This window comes from Rhodofomes roseus (genome assembly GCF_022264815.1).
Source record: "Rhodofomes roseus strain CIRM-BRFM 1785 chromosome Unknown C8Q71scaffold_35, whole genome shotgun sequence".
Taxonomy (NCBI): domain Eukaryota; kingdom Fungi; phylum Basidiomycota; class Agaricomycetes; order Polyporales; family Fomitopsidaceae; genus Rhodofomes; species Rhodofomes roseus.
The window spans coordinates 86,763-100,518 of NW_025952991.1; the positions used below are offsets into that span (position 1 = coordinate 86,763).

Consider the following 13,756-nt stretch of genomic DNA (forward strand, 5'->3'; position numbering starts at 1 on the left):
CTAAACCTGTTCAACACGTCACGCAGTTGGATCGCCGCACCTAAGTTCCAGTTGCCCACTTGCACTTCAACTGTGACGCGAGGCTAGGTGTGTTCTCTGACCCTGTTCTTCCCCGTACGCAAAAAACACAGGCAAGCACCGCCCGCGCGATGTGCGCCAGTGGGGAGCAGGTGCAACCAGCGGTCGCAGGCACAAGCGCAACGACCAAGACGACGCGGGCACGACCATAATGCGAACAGTACGAACGTGACGCACGCGGGCGCGTGCACGTATATGGCGTGTTTGAGTGCGAACAGAACGTACGCACACGAGCACGGCATACACGAGCCGCAATATTGGCAACGAGCGCGGACACAACGACGAGGCGAGCGCGCATAGTGCCATGTAGGGAGTGGGCATGGTGAACAGGGGAGCAGACAGGTACGAGCATGACAAAGTGTCTGGCGCGAATAAGTAGCTGATGAGAATTCGTCAAAGGGCCTGGCCGGCAGAGTGCAGACGGGCGATGATGTCTCTTCAAGGGGTTTGGATCCACTGCCGACACTTGCAATGAGTCCGAGTGGGGTACAGGTAGCATCCCTTGCACACGGCGCTGTATGCTGCGTATGTCCGTGGTACTACCTGTTCCCCACGAGACGAAGTGCGCCATCCGCACGGGCTACTGACCGCTCTACCGTTGGAACCCGTCTAAGAGGGTGACGCCGCGTGCACACTCGACAGCGACATGATGAAGAACGGGCTCCGCGCGTTCCTCGACAGGCAGAACCACCTTCGCAACTCGTCACCGCCTAGCTGCAGCTCTCCTCTGAGCTCGTCGGCTCCCTCGGCGAGCAGCTGCGTTCCGCACGCAAGGCATGCGCGCAGAAAGCATACGCCAAGCTTGTCACCGCGATCGACGCGTCACCGCTCGCCGTACCGTACACCAGTGACGGCGGCAGGGCGGAGAAGGTCGCGAAGTGGCTCGCCGCGCGCGAAGATCCCCGGCATCGTCGCGAGCGTCACGGCGATGGACGTCGTCCCCCTCGGGGACCATGCACGCCCGCGGTGTACGCCGATACATACATGTATTGCATGTCATGTCGAGGATGTTCCGCCGTTATACACCGTTAGGCGGGGCTTTTGCAAGTGCTGTTGGTCTGTCCCGGGGCCTCATGTCCTATGTACTGTGTTCTCTGTTGCTTCTTCAGCACAACATGTTATACTGTACTCGACACAGCGGACAAGTCGGCTTTTAAAAAATTGGAACATTGGTCTTACATAGCAAGGGTCAGTAGTTTTCTAAGCGGCCATGTACGGTTACGTAACATGTCACTTAAATATGAAATGTTCACCGCATGTAAGAAATTTCGTACATAGGTTTTGAAAGATGTTATGTTCGGCTACAGTACATTGACCACACGTATCCTGCATGTTAGCAACATGTACATTGAGACTAAATACTGTATGGTCAGATAATGGTAGTCACTTGTAAGCCCGGCGTCCGCACGCCGGGTAATCACTCAGAGAACAGAACAGGAACGAGGCGTCTTCGTTGCGCAATAGTAAGAATATAAGTACATGAGTATCGCAATGTATGGAGATACATACCTTCGTTGCGCAATAGTAAGAATAGAGAGCAACGAAGGCAGGAAACGAACATGAAGAGGGGTCGCTTAGGTAACGTGAAGGAATAGTGACGAAGTGACGAGACAGACATGTGCGGAACGTCCGCGTACAGTACGTGCGTTGTATAGTAATGTAAGTAACAGTAGGGAGACGGTTACACTCTCCCCCGCTTTAAAGCAAGAACAACCCAAAGAATAACAGACCGTTCAAAAAATTTTCAAGCATTGTCAACGGAAGCGAGGAAGGTATCCAGCGCCGTAAAGTCCTCGCACTCCTTGCCAGGGAGCCAAGAACCCGCGGACTCGGGGTACCCTTTCCACGTAACGAAATACTGCCAGCCGCGACCACGACGGCGACGATCCGTGATGGTGTCGACCTCGAACTCCTCGACACCATCAGCCGTGACGATAGGACCGGGCCGAGCATACTCGCGCGAAGGAAAGAGCGCGGCGTCGTTGCCGCGGAAGGGTTTGAGGAGGGAAGCGTGGAAGGTCGGGAAGATTTGCATGTGAGACGGCAAGTCGAGCGTGTAGACCGAAGAGTCTGGGTATGCGTGTAGTACCTTGTACGGTCCGTCCCAACGCACCATAAATTTAGCGACCCGATGGTCACCACGCTGCATATACTCGCGACGGCGATGGAATGTGGAGAGCATTACACGGTCACCAACCGCATAAGCTATCTCCGATCCTCGGTGCGCGTTTGCCATGAGAGCTTGGTGAACCTTCGCGAGGAAAAGATTGTCCTGTGCCTCCATGACGTCCGACTCAATCCGCTTGATGATATCAGCCGCAGCACGAGCAACCGATTCGTCATCGCAAGCCGCCCGAACGTTGTTGTCGAGAAGCGGAGGTATGACACGAGGAGCGCGACCATGCAACAGTTGGAACGGTGAGAATCCCGTGGAAGCGTTGACGGTATTCATGATTGCGAAGCGCACCCTGGGCAACGCGCGAACCCACCCTTTTTGGTTCCGCCCGACATGGTAGCGCAGAGCCTGGATGACGGTCTTGTTCGACCGCTCGGAGGCACCGTCCGTCTGAGGATGGAAAGACGTGGACATCTTCCATTTGACTCCGGCCAAACGCTGCAACGTCTGCCAGAACTTCGACGTGAATAGTTTATCTCGGTTGCTGGTAACAACCTTGGAGAGGCCGTTCTCGCAGTACCACGCGTCGAAAAACTGAGATGCGAACTTCTCACCGTCAACGTTCGTTGTCGTCGGTATAAGCCGTATGTCGGAACCCATCCGGTCGGTCACCGTAGCAAGGCAGTCGAAACCCTCGTCCAGTGGAAGGGGACCGATGAAGTCGATGGTGATCTCCTCGCCGCGACCGTCCGGCACGGGCAGAGGATGCAAAGGACCGGGGGCTTTTCGCGTCGAAGATTTGTTGCGCTGGCAGTCCTCGCATGAGGGGATATACATGTCTTCGAAATCGCGACGCATGTTCGGCCAGTAGTACGCGTCCCGAAGCGCAGCATAGCCCTTGTCGAAACCGAAGTGGCCAAGCGCGTCGTGAGCGAGACGATATAAGGACTCCCGAATATCTGGTATGCGCGGGATGATGAGCCGGTCAGCGAGGAACAGCAGACCATTGCGTTCCTCTACCCCCAAGGAACCAGTCATACCCTTGAGCTTCGCACACCATTTGTCCGCGACGTACCCCGCTTTGATACGCTCGAGCAGACCTGCGTCCGTCGCTATGGACAGGGACACTGCGGCCACAGTGTCCTCTCCGAGCGAACCTGTGGCAGATCGCAGACAACGGGTGGCAGCCCGGAAGTCCGCGACCGCAGCGCACACAGACACGTCGACGAAGCTGTCCTCGGGACACCGCGACAGGACATCGGCAGCAATATTTAACTCACCCTTCACGTACTGGATAGTGAAGTCGTATTGCGCCAGAAACTCCTGCCAGCGGGCCTGGCGTCTCGACAGGTCCTTCTGGCGACTGAAATTCTCCAGAGTGCGATGGTCCGTGAACACCGTGAAGGGTACGCCGATGAGCTCGACGCGCCACTTCTTCAGCGCGCGCACTATTGCCAGAAGTTCCTTCTCGTGTACGGGATAGTTGAGCTCCGCACCCTTGAGAGAGCAGGAGTCGAAAGCGACCGGACGGGCAGACTCGAGAGTGGGACCAAAGCTGAGCATGGCGCCGGTGCGTAAGTCGCTAGCGTCACACGAGACGAAGATACGGTTAGCGTCCAACGCATTGTGGTCGATCACGGTCAGAACTTCGCGGCTGCACACGAGAGTCTTGATACCATCAAATGCAGTTTGATGAGCATCTGTCCATCCAGGGAACGCCTTGTCGCACTCCTTGGTGGTGAGCGGGTCGAGGACCTGGGTGTATTCCGCGAGCCGAGGGAGAAAGTTGGCGACGTACCGCACCAACCCGAGGAAGGACCGGACATGCGAAGCTGTGGACGGGACAGGCCATGCGACTATCTTCTCGACCTTGGACTTGTCCGCTTCGACCCCAGCCGCGGAAATATGATGCCCCAGGAAGTCGACGTCGAGCAAGAATAAGCTGGTTTTCTTGTCGGAACACACGAGCGCGTGATCACGTAGTGCCTGCAACACCAAACGTACATGCTCTCGGTGCTGGTCAAGATCGTCCGACCAAATGATGATGTCGTCCAAGTAAACGTGGCAGAACTTCCCTATGTACTTCCGCAGGGCGCTGAACATGCGACGCTGGTGGGTGGCCGGCGCGTTACGACAGCCCTGCGGCATCACCGTCCACTCGTACAAGCCCCATGGTGTAGTGATCGCGCTATACTTGACGTGGTCTGGATGCACACGCGTCTGGAAGAACGCGTTCGTCATGTCAATCTTCCCCCATATTTTCCCCTTCGCGCAGTCAGACAGGATGTCGTTGATCTTCGGCAACGGGTGACTGTCTGGCACAGTGTTATCGTTGAGCGCGCGGTAGTCGTTCACCCATCGAGGCTCCGCCGTAGGATCGGACTTGGGAATGAGGAAGCACGGGGAGGCGTATGGGCTATTGGAAGGACGTAGACGACTGGCATCCAGGTGGTCTTGCAGCATCTTCCTCCATACGTCACGGTACTGCTTTGGACAATCGTACTGCCGGCGACGGATGACCATATCAGGGTGCTTCAGCTCGAAACAATGATATACGTCAGTCGGCAGACGTGCAACAGCAGGCAAGGAGGAAGGGAACAGGTCGGCGAACTCACGCTTCATCGAGTCGTTCTCGCGCAGAAGCTGCTCATGATGAGAGACAGCTTCCAGATGTTCGCGAATCGCCAGAACGGTCGAGATGCGTGGCGGAATGTTCGCGTTGTCTGTCTGTAGCCTATCCTTAGTCCGTTCAAGGAGCTCGCCCATTACACGACGTTGCGTATCACGTAAGGCTGCATGCGAACGATCGGGTGCTGGAGTGGGCGGTGTATGGTGACGGATGTCAAAACCCGAGGTCGCGACGGTCACAGCATCGGTTGTGTGGTCAACAACGAGTTTATTGGCTTTAAGGAAAGGACGGCCGAGGATGACGGGGGCGAACAAGGAAGGGACGATGATGGCTTGACAAACAACAGAAGACCAGGCAAGGTCGGGGGACGAGACCTTCAGACGTACGTATTCTCCACACGAAACTCTCCCCTCCCCCCATGCATTCCCCATCGGATAAGGCTTGGGCAGCTTGCGACGCCGCAGTTTGAGATGGGACACGATGTCGTCCCTAATCAGAACTGTGGGCGACCCGGAGTCGATCAGCAAGGGAAGCGGGGCAGCAAGCTCGGAGGGAGAGTGGATAATGGCGGAGAAGGACAGGTGCGGGACGCTCAAGGGCGTGACGTACTGAAAGTTGTCCGTGTCGGAGCCGGAGTCGTCATCGACGTGCCCACCGGCGACACCAACTGCGAGGTTGGCGACGGCAGCGACCACCGAGGAGGCCGGGACATCGTCAGCGTCGTTGACGTCCTCAACGGCGGCGACCGCGTTGGCTTTGTTCTCCTTGTCGCGACGGGTACGCGCGACGTCGACGTCAGCCATGGTCAGGGTACGATAGGTTGAGCCGTCGGGGGCACCGGTCTTGCAGGAACCGGTGCGGCACTTGACGAAGAACCGTCGACACTTGAAGCAGCCACCGAATTTCTTCAGTAACTCCTTCTCCTCGTCGGTCAGCGCGGGAGGTAAGTTCTTCTTTGCACCAGAAGAAGTAGTGGCGGAGGAGGAGGACGAGTTGTTTGCCGGAGAATAGGTCTTGCCAGCCTGAGACCTCGAGGTAGCATGAGCGGCGATAAGGCGCATCATGCGAACGCGATCGCGGACACGGGTGATGTCACGCGTCGACATTGCAGCCTTCCAGTCCTCGTAGTCGGCAACGACAATCGTCGTCGGTTCGGCTGCGAAGTCCCGCAGGTCTTCGACCGCGTTGGCAGTGAGGTGCGAGCGAAGGCGGTCGTCAGAGAAAGCCGAAGCAGAGCCACGCAGGAGAACGTTGATCTTTTCGACTTGATCAACCCAATCGTCGAACGTCTGCTCCTCGCGCTGGCGACAATTGAGAAGCTTGACTTCCGTCGTCGCGACCCAGTTGCGCGGGAGGAAGCGCTTGCGCAGGGCGGCGATGAACTCGGACCACTTGAGTTTATCGAGCTTTTCGTGGTTGACGGCGTACCAGTCAGATACCGTAAGGTCTTGGAAACCACACGAGGCCTTCATGATTTTGTCAGCGTCGGTGGTCAGGTTCCTCTCGCGGAAGTATCGGAAACAAGCCGTGTCCCACTGCTGGATCACCTCGGGCGAGAGCTTGCCGGGGGTCAGCAGCGGAACCTGCTTGATTGCCGTGTGCGAGACGGACGCGGTGTTGGGGTCGGGCGGAGGCATCTGACGGACTATATGCGCGTCAATCTCGGAGTCGGATGAATCTGAGAGTGAGCAAGGATCGATCTGGGGCGTTCCTGGTCTAGTGGAGGCTGGGGAGGTCGGAATTGACGAGAGCGCTGAGAGGTCGTCGAAGTCGAAGAGGTTTGACTCAACTTCGTCCGGTAAGGGGATCGAAGCGGGGTCGACAGGAGGGCCTTGCGAACGGAGATGAGGCGGCAGCGTGACGAGTGCAGCGACGAGAGGGCAGATGAAGGCAGGAGACAAGATACCGGCGGCTACACCAGCGCACGCGGTCAGGAACCCGGCGGCTTTGCAAGCGCGCGGGACCGGAGGTGGCAAGGACACGCTGTCCAGGCCCGAAGAGGGTATAATAGACATCAGGAAAAACGTTTGTGTCTTAAGTGGTCTTGTGGAGAGCCAAAAGTGACATTATGTGTCACTATGTGCCACAAGAGCCTTAAGGTAAGTCGATTTCTTAAATTGTCTTACTTAAGTTCCATTAAGTAACCAAAGTAAACACTCATTCCAAGCAAGAATGATGTTTTTTCATCATTACTGGGGTGACTTCTCTCATGATTCTGCTGTGTTTGTGCATATGCTGTCATAACAGGCATCCCAGATGCAAAAATGTCGCCCAAAATAATCTGCCATTTCCCAGAATTGAACCCCTGACCTGCTAAACTAATTTCCCACACTCTCAGCACAAACTTATGACCACTACACCATAGGTCCCTGTGCTTGTTCCCTTCTACAATAACCTATATTGACTATCTTTCTGGACTTAGAGAAATCTGCAATTGCTGCCCCCTGTTAGCCCAGCCCCTGTGCATCCCTGGGCTCTCAGACTGGCCTCATTTCTTCTTGGCACTATCTGTTGCCTTGCAGACCTTATGTAGACTCATAATTTGCTCAAGGGCAGGCTTCTTGTCTCACTTTGCATGCTTAAGTGTTCTTTTGCTGTCTCTCAACCTTAACAGGTCAAATATGTCCAAATCCCTGACAATATGACTTTGACCACAGCATCTGTTGTAAGTAGGGTAATATACTCATAATCACAGGGAAAAACAAATAATCTTTATTTGTACCCCATTACTGTTGCCAGATATAGTATGTGTTAACTTGTCAGGTGAAATCTTGGTGAAGTCTTCATATTGAGCAATCTGACATCTCATCATGCATATTTTCTAGTTAAGAGGTCATTTTCCAACTAATGTGTACTTATGTGTCTTAATCTGCAGAATTAAAGTTGCATATCTTCCAACTTGGGCACAAGATAAATTTCTCAAAGGTACTATAATTAACTTCAGCAGTCTTCATGCACATGGTGCACTTAATTGAGGAACACAAGTTGTGAAAGATTGAATAAGATCAGGTGTTCTTCATTCAAGACTGCTGAAGTTAGAAGTGTTTTTCCTGATGGAGTGGAACCAACGGATCCTCGCGTTCCGCAGCGAGGAAGAGACGACTGTTCGATGTTCAAAAAAAAGTGTAAGCCCGGCGTCCGCACGCCGGGTAATCACTCAGAGAACAGAACAGGAACGAGGCGTCTTCGTTGCGCAATAGTAAGAATATAAGTACATGAGTATCGCAATGTATGGAGATACATACCTTCGTTGCGCAATAGTAAGAATAGAGAGCAACGAAGGCAGGAAACGAACATGAAGAGGGGTCGCTTAGGTAACGTGAAGGAATAGTGACGAAGTGACGAGACAGACATGTGCGGAACGTCCGCGTACAGTACGTGCGTTGTATAGTAATGTAAGTAACAGTAGGGAGACGGTTACATCACTCTAGCATTGTCAGCACAGTTATAATGTTAGAATGTCGTGCATTGCGGGAACAAAGGGCGCACATTCGGAATGTAATCACAATGTAAGAGGGGCTGCGCACATTAAAAATGTAATGACAATGTAAGACATACATTTCAAATGTAATGACAATGTAAGCACAATGTTAGAGGGGCCTTCTTACATTGTGATTACATTCCGAATGTGCGCCCTTTGTTCCCGCAATGCATGACATTCTAACATTATAACTGTGCTGACAATGCTAGAGTGACTACCATTATCTGACCATACAGTATTTAGTCTCAATGTATGTGTTGCTAACATGCAGGATACATGTGGTCAATGTACTGTAGCTGAACATAACATCTTTCAAAACCTATGTACGAAATTTCTTACATGCGGTGAACATTTCATATTTAAGTGACATGTTACGTAACCGTACATGGCCGCTTAGAAAACTACTGACCCTTGCTATGTAAGACCAATGTTCCAATTTGTTGAAAGCCGACTTGTCCGCTGTGCGAATTGTATTGGTTTGCACGAGAACAAATGGGATTACCGTGGGCGCAGAATAAAGACTTGCGTGAGATTTGGAAGCTTGCCACGCTCTACAATCGACTTGCATACAGATTGTAGTGAGTATGTTATGAGCTTGTATCGAACTTGTATTGAGCTTGTGTAATTCGCTAGCGCTATAGTGCTTTTTACTGTTTATAACGATTTCGGTGTTTATATTCACTTACAAGCGGAGATAATGGCTATATCTACTCAGTGCGAATTCCGTGATGCTGTCGCGTCACCACTTGTTTATAGGCGTGCGAGCGCTACACCGGCGCTTGTGCTTCGACGCAGTTGAACGTTGACAACCTCAACTTGAACCCGTCCTGACCAGACGCAGCACAGTAGCGGAGGGTCTACGACAAGCGGCCATATAGCAAGAAGCGCGGTAATGTATGTAGTTGTAGCCTTCCACATACACCAGACCAGCTATTGACGCGGACGTGTTTCACAGTAGTACTCCTCGGCGATCAGGCCCCTCGGGCTCCCACTCTCCGCGAAGGGTTACTGAAACATAAGACAATCATGGAGCTTGGGACCATTCGGTGGACCGATCGGCTGCCCCCGGAAGTCTGGCAGATCGTTCTCAGCTTCACGACCTTTGGCACAAACCGGAACTGTCTATCTGTGTCCAAGCTCTTTCACAATCTCGCCGCTCGCATGCTCTTTTCGTCACTTCGCATCCAGTTTGGTTCGTGGAGGATTGCTCTCCGCTGTGGCCCGGGAAAGCCTTCGGCTGAAGAAAGTTTCACGAACGTGTGCAAACCATACGACGTGCTCTTACGCGTCATCAATGACCCCGTCTTTGCCTCGTACATCAAGCATGTCGACATCCTCCCATTTGGGCGCATGGTCGCAGAATCCAAAATAGGTGAGCGACCTCTGCGCTTGAATCTTTCTGTATACGATATCTTCGCACTAACACCAGGATCAGGCACACTCACGCAGGCTGTCAGCGCCATGTACAATCTGCGGTCGTTCACGTGGCACAACTGGAACCAGGTGTATATGTTCCCTAGCAGCCAGCTACTGGAAACATTGGCATCAAAATGTGGTCATCTTCGCGAATACAAGCTCCCGTATGTAACGCATTCGTGCCTCAGTGCGTCTCGCATTACTCATCCAGTTCCTCTCAGATTCCAGAGTTTGCATATGCTGCACGCTCTCCAGAGCATGCCAGCAACGGACATCTATCTATGCCGCTATGACAGAGGAGCCTCAGAGTTCGAAGAGGAGCTGTACGACGCTCACCGCGAGTCCTTCGTGTCACTATTGGAGGCACGCAGAGGATCATTGGCTCAACTCTCCCTGTCAAGTCCGGGAATCCGGGACTGCCCGACATATATACTGCAGGATTTGACCCATTTGACAATCTGCATTGACGAGGAACGTAACATTGCCGTCATATTCCGTCACTGCACTCGACTCGAGGCGCTGTTTCTCGAAATCACCAAGGATATCCCACATACGGTTTTCACCGCCGCTATTGCAGAGGATCCCTCGGCGCTTCCTCTTTTGACGCATCTCAAGGTGTTCCTCTCTCCCGGATGCAATCGGGTGGATTCTTGGCCGATTGCGAACTTCATTCGGTCGAAGAAGAAACTACGATGCCTGGATTATGTCGACAAATTCAACAGCATCATGCAGCAGAGCCGTGTCTTGTCAGCGATCAAGTCTCTGTCTACGCTGGAGGTTCTCGGCCTCAGCTTTACACAGGAGATCCTTGAGCCAATAGAGTGGACCTTCTTGACCCGGACGATTCCCAGAACCGTAACCGCTCTGCGGCTCTCTGTCGACTACGATGACTTGGGTCGGCACTGCGAGTGGATTGATCTAGTACGTATGACCATAATGCTGCCTCTCATAACGCGATTCTCACCGTTGACGTATTCTGCAGTGGGCGAGCCTTCCTAGGCTATCCTTCGCGCACGTTGCCGACTTGAGGTTTCACCCGATTGTGGGAACGCGTGCGCTTGCTGCTGCAGCCAAGTCTCTCAGACTTGTCGGCCACCATTCCTACTTTCGCGAGGTTTATCGCACTGGCGATAAAGTCACGTTCAGCAAACCATGGTCTCCCACTAAGGTCAAATTCCGGATGGCTGCTGAATTTGGATGTGACGACTGGGAATGGTTGATGCGCGATCATAGACTGCAATGGATACTCCGGGATTCGGTGGGCCACTGAAGTCGGCGCCCTAGCCATATCTCTCGCCACCGCCCGCGTTACGCCCTAAATATTTTTGTACGTAGTCTATGATGTGCCTAGAGCCTATCCCAGTTTGAGAGAAACTTATGTTGTGGAAGAAGTTTGGCTTTTCGGTGGTTGTCACGCTCAAGTCACGCTCATCAGCCGCTGGGCCTGCAAACGGTGTGACCGCCGCCACCGAGCTTGGATTGCTCTCAGTTGTTCTCGTCTTCAACGGTGCATGTGGGAGGTCAATATTTCAATATTCAATGGCCGCTATACAGCAGAATGTATGTAAACACTGTGTACGCGGTGTGTTTGCAGTAGGAAACGACGACCGTGCTAATCACCCTCCAGTACCGAAGATGAATAAGACAGCCAAAAGACAGCATACACCCCGCTCAAGCTATACGGTAAATGAAGCCCTTCGCATAATGGGCTATCATGCGCTGGCAGCTAGCAGAGGCGTATGTACCTGAAGCTATGTACGATACATCGCCTTCGTCACTGAGCCATGATTATCATTCCGAATATCCTTCAGCGCACAACTTAAATCGGTCTGGAACGGCGAGGTACCTACAGGCGAGTGTCGCAGTTGATGATCGTCGCCGAGAAGAGACGTACCAAGTACGGACCGCATCTTGTGGTGGGATCCCGCATACTGAGTGTAACTCAATGTAAGTTACGTGAAAAGAGAAACATGAGCCCGTGTCATCAGTGTTTCAGTAGTTCGCCGGCATGTAGTCGAAAAATGAATAGTGCCTCATCAACCACTCCCAATCCGCACACCCAAAGTCCTCCGCCGTCCGGAAGCGCACCTTGCGCGACGGCCACGGCGGCATCACCACACGCAGCTCGTCGCCGTGTCTCTCCACGTCATAGAAGCGGTCCTGGAAGCACACGAGGCGCAGGTTGCGCGCGCCGCGGATGAACTGGTTCGGCGTCAGGACGGTCGCGCCGTGCACGTTGACGTACACGAACTCGAGCGCGGGCAGCCGGGACCACTGTAAGATAGGCGGGCACACGTTAGGGCACGCAAGGCTCAGCGGTGTGGATAGGCCGAGCACTTACCAACTCTGTGAATGTGTCTTTGTTGGCGAAGCCATGGTCCAAGTCCAGGGCAAGGGCAGTCAGACTGGCGGGAACGTGGACTAGAAGATGGTCAAGCCATTCCTTTGTCGGCAGGCCTGTGCACTCGAAGTACAGGCCAAGCAACTGGAGGTTTTGCAGCGTCCCCAGAGCCTCAAACAGCGGCTCCACGTCTGCATCGATGAGAGAGCACTTCGTTACAAACGCGCGAAGCTGGGGCCTGCCTCTGAGGAAGCTGCACAGGGCGTCGAACTGCGTCGGCGTCATGATCTCCTCTACAGGCCCGATCGCGAACGAGTCGAAGGACGGCAGATTCGGCGGGAGCGCCTGCAAGGCACCGTACATTTCCTCTTGCTGCTCGTCCTCCACGTCTTGCAATGGCACCATGGTGAGCGAGTTGAGATGCGGAACCTTGCTCAATATGCCTCTGAGGTCCCGCGGCGCGTATTCGTTCTGGAACAGCAGCTCCAGGTCGGTGATGTTGTCGAGCAGACAGGCCTCGCCACCGTTCGGGCTTGGGAGGGGGCGCTGCATCTTCTCCAAGAGAGACTCCAACGGTACCCCCGGATCCTCGTTGCGGAAGGTTAGGCTTACGCCGTCGTCTTCACTTATTGTAGCGCGGATACACTCCACACTTCTCAGCAAGTGCACGGGCAAATGTTCAAGCAAAAACAGGCTAACAACAGAACACAAGCCGCGATGTCAGAATAGCCCAGAAGCTGCGACGGAGAACAGCACATACGGAGCTTCGAATCGCTTCAAGCGTGGGCACGAGTCTGCCAGACTCTGTACGATAGTCTCGGTCGGCGGTGGATGAGACCAGTGCCACTGGAAGACGCGGAGATTCTTAAGGTTGGGAATGGCAGCGAGCAGGCGTTCTACGATCCTAAGGCTTAGCACCCTCGCCAACGACGCACATACGCATCTCAGTGAGGCTCACCGTTCTGCTCTGCACCCGAAAGCTCATCCTCGTCCGCATTGCACGCCTGGATCTGCAGCGTCCTCACGAGCTCCGCGAATGTCTGATCTTGCGCTATGCGCGCAAGGATCTCCAGCGCCCTACGCGATCGGCTCTCCTCCAGGGTACGCAGACGAGCCAGGGCGGGTTCGTCCAACGACTTTTCCGTAGGGGCCTGCTGCGCTTCGAACGCGCCGAAGCTCAACGCGATACGCGCGAAGACGGTGGGGAGGGCAACATCGTGGAAGAGCTTGTTGACGAATAGGCAGCTGCGTGCGGCGCCCCGGGGCAGGCCTTCTACGATCTTCACCCAAAGCTCCGGAGGCAGGCGTGAAAGATGTCTTGGGATTGTTTGCGTGGTCATGATGTATGGCTTTGGATGAGTAGCAGGGTTGCCGCAAGATGTGGTCCTGTAACTTGTTCAATATATGTGGTACGTCTCTTCTCGGCGGCTATCACAAACTGCAACGCTCACCTGTACGTAACTCGCCGTCCCAGACCGATTTCGATTGTCCGCTGCAGGAGCTCCGGGATGGTATCACGGCTCAGTGATGAAGGCGGTGTGTCGTACGCAGCTTCACAGATCGCCCACCTGTCGTCAGCGCATAGCACCTCCTTGTACGGCTTTCCATCAGACCTGGGGAATGTCGACCGTTGTGTGCGGTGGCAGGTAAGCTCGGAGTAACTTGGATAGAGAATGCGACGCTTGAACGGAGACT

At 53.9% G+C, this 13,756-nt stretch overlaps 3 protein-coding genes across 3 annotated transcripts; 2 read left to right on the top strand and 1 right to left on the bottom strand.

Annotated features, from left to right (window-relative positions):
- Nucleotides 1–565: 565 nt before the first annotated feature.
- C8Q71DRAFT_788689 (uncharacterized protein) lies at nucleotides 566–1,395 on the top strand. The gene has a single exon (XM_047925233.1). It carries the CDS (start codon nucleotides 725–727, stop codon nucleotides 1,259–1,261), a length of 537 nt encoding a protein of 178 aa, XP_047773198.1. The 5' UTR covers nucleotides 566–724; the 3' UTR covers nucleotides 1,262–1,395.
- Nucleotides 1,396–9,330: 7,935 nt separating this feature from the next.
- C8Q71DRAFT_862943 (uncharacterized protein) lies at nucleotides 9,331–10,990 on the top strand (the record flags this gene model as incomplete). Its single annotated transcript, XM_047928095.1, has 4 exons — nucleotides 9,331–9,676; nucleotides 9,740–9,884; nucleotides 9,942–10,641; nucleotides 10,703–10,990. 4 exons carry the CDS (start codon nucleotides 9,331–9,333, stop codon nucleotides 10,988–10,990), a joined length of 1,479 nt encoding a protein of 492 aa, XP_047773199.1.
- Nucleotides 10,991–11,627: 637 nt separating this feature from the next.
- On the bottom strand, nucleotides 11,628–13,501 carry C8Q71DRAFT_390099 (uncharacterized protein). Its single transcript, XM_047918257.1, has 4 exons — nucleotides 13,020–13,501; nucleotides 12,822–12,957; nucleotides 12,062–12,755; nucleotides 11,628–11,994 (listed from the first exon to the last, which is right to left on the bottom strand). Exons 1-4 carry the CDS (start codon nucleotides 13,399–13,401, stop codon nucleotides 11,713–11,715), a joined length of 1,494 nt encoding a protein of 497 aa, XP_047773200.1. The 5' UTR covers nucleotides 13,402–13,501; the 3' UTR covers nucleotides 11,628–11,712.
- Nucleotides 13,502–13,756: the final 255 nt, after the last annotated feature.

What these genes read in the sequence shown, in the direction of transcription:
- C8Q71DRAFT_788689 (XM_047925233.1), top strand. Translation starts at nt 725, where the DNA reads ATGATGAAGAACGGGCTCCGCGCGTTCCTCGACAGGCAGAACCACCTT.
- C8Q71DRAFT_390099 (XM_047918257.1), bottom strand. Translation starts at nt 13,401, where the DNA reads ATGACCACGCAAACAATCCCAAGACATCTTTCACGCCTGCCTCCGGAG. An exon ending in TTGAAGCGATTCGAAGCTCC is followed by an intron (nt 12,756 to 12,821) that starts GTATGTGCTGTT and finishes TTCTGTTGTTAG; the next exon opens with CCTGTTTTTGCTTGAACATT. An exon ending in AAGACACATTCACAGAGTTG is followed by an intron (nt 11,995 to 12,061) that starts GTAAGTGCTCGG and finishes CCTATCTTACAG; the next exon opens with TGGTCCCGGCTGCCCGCGCT.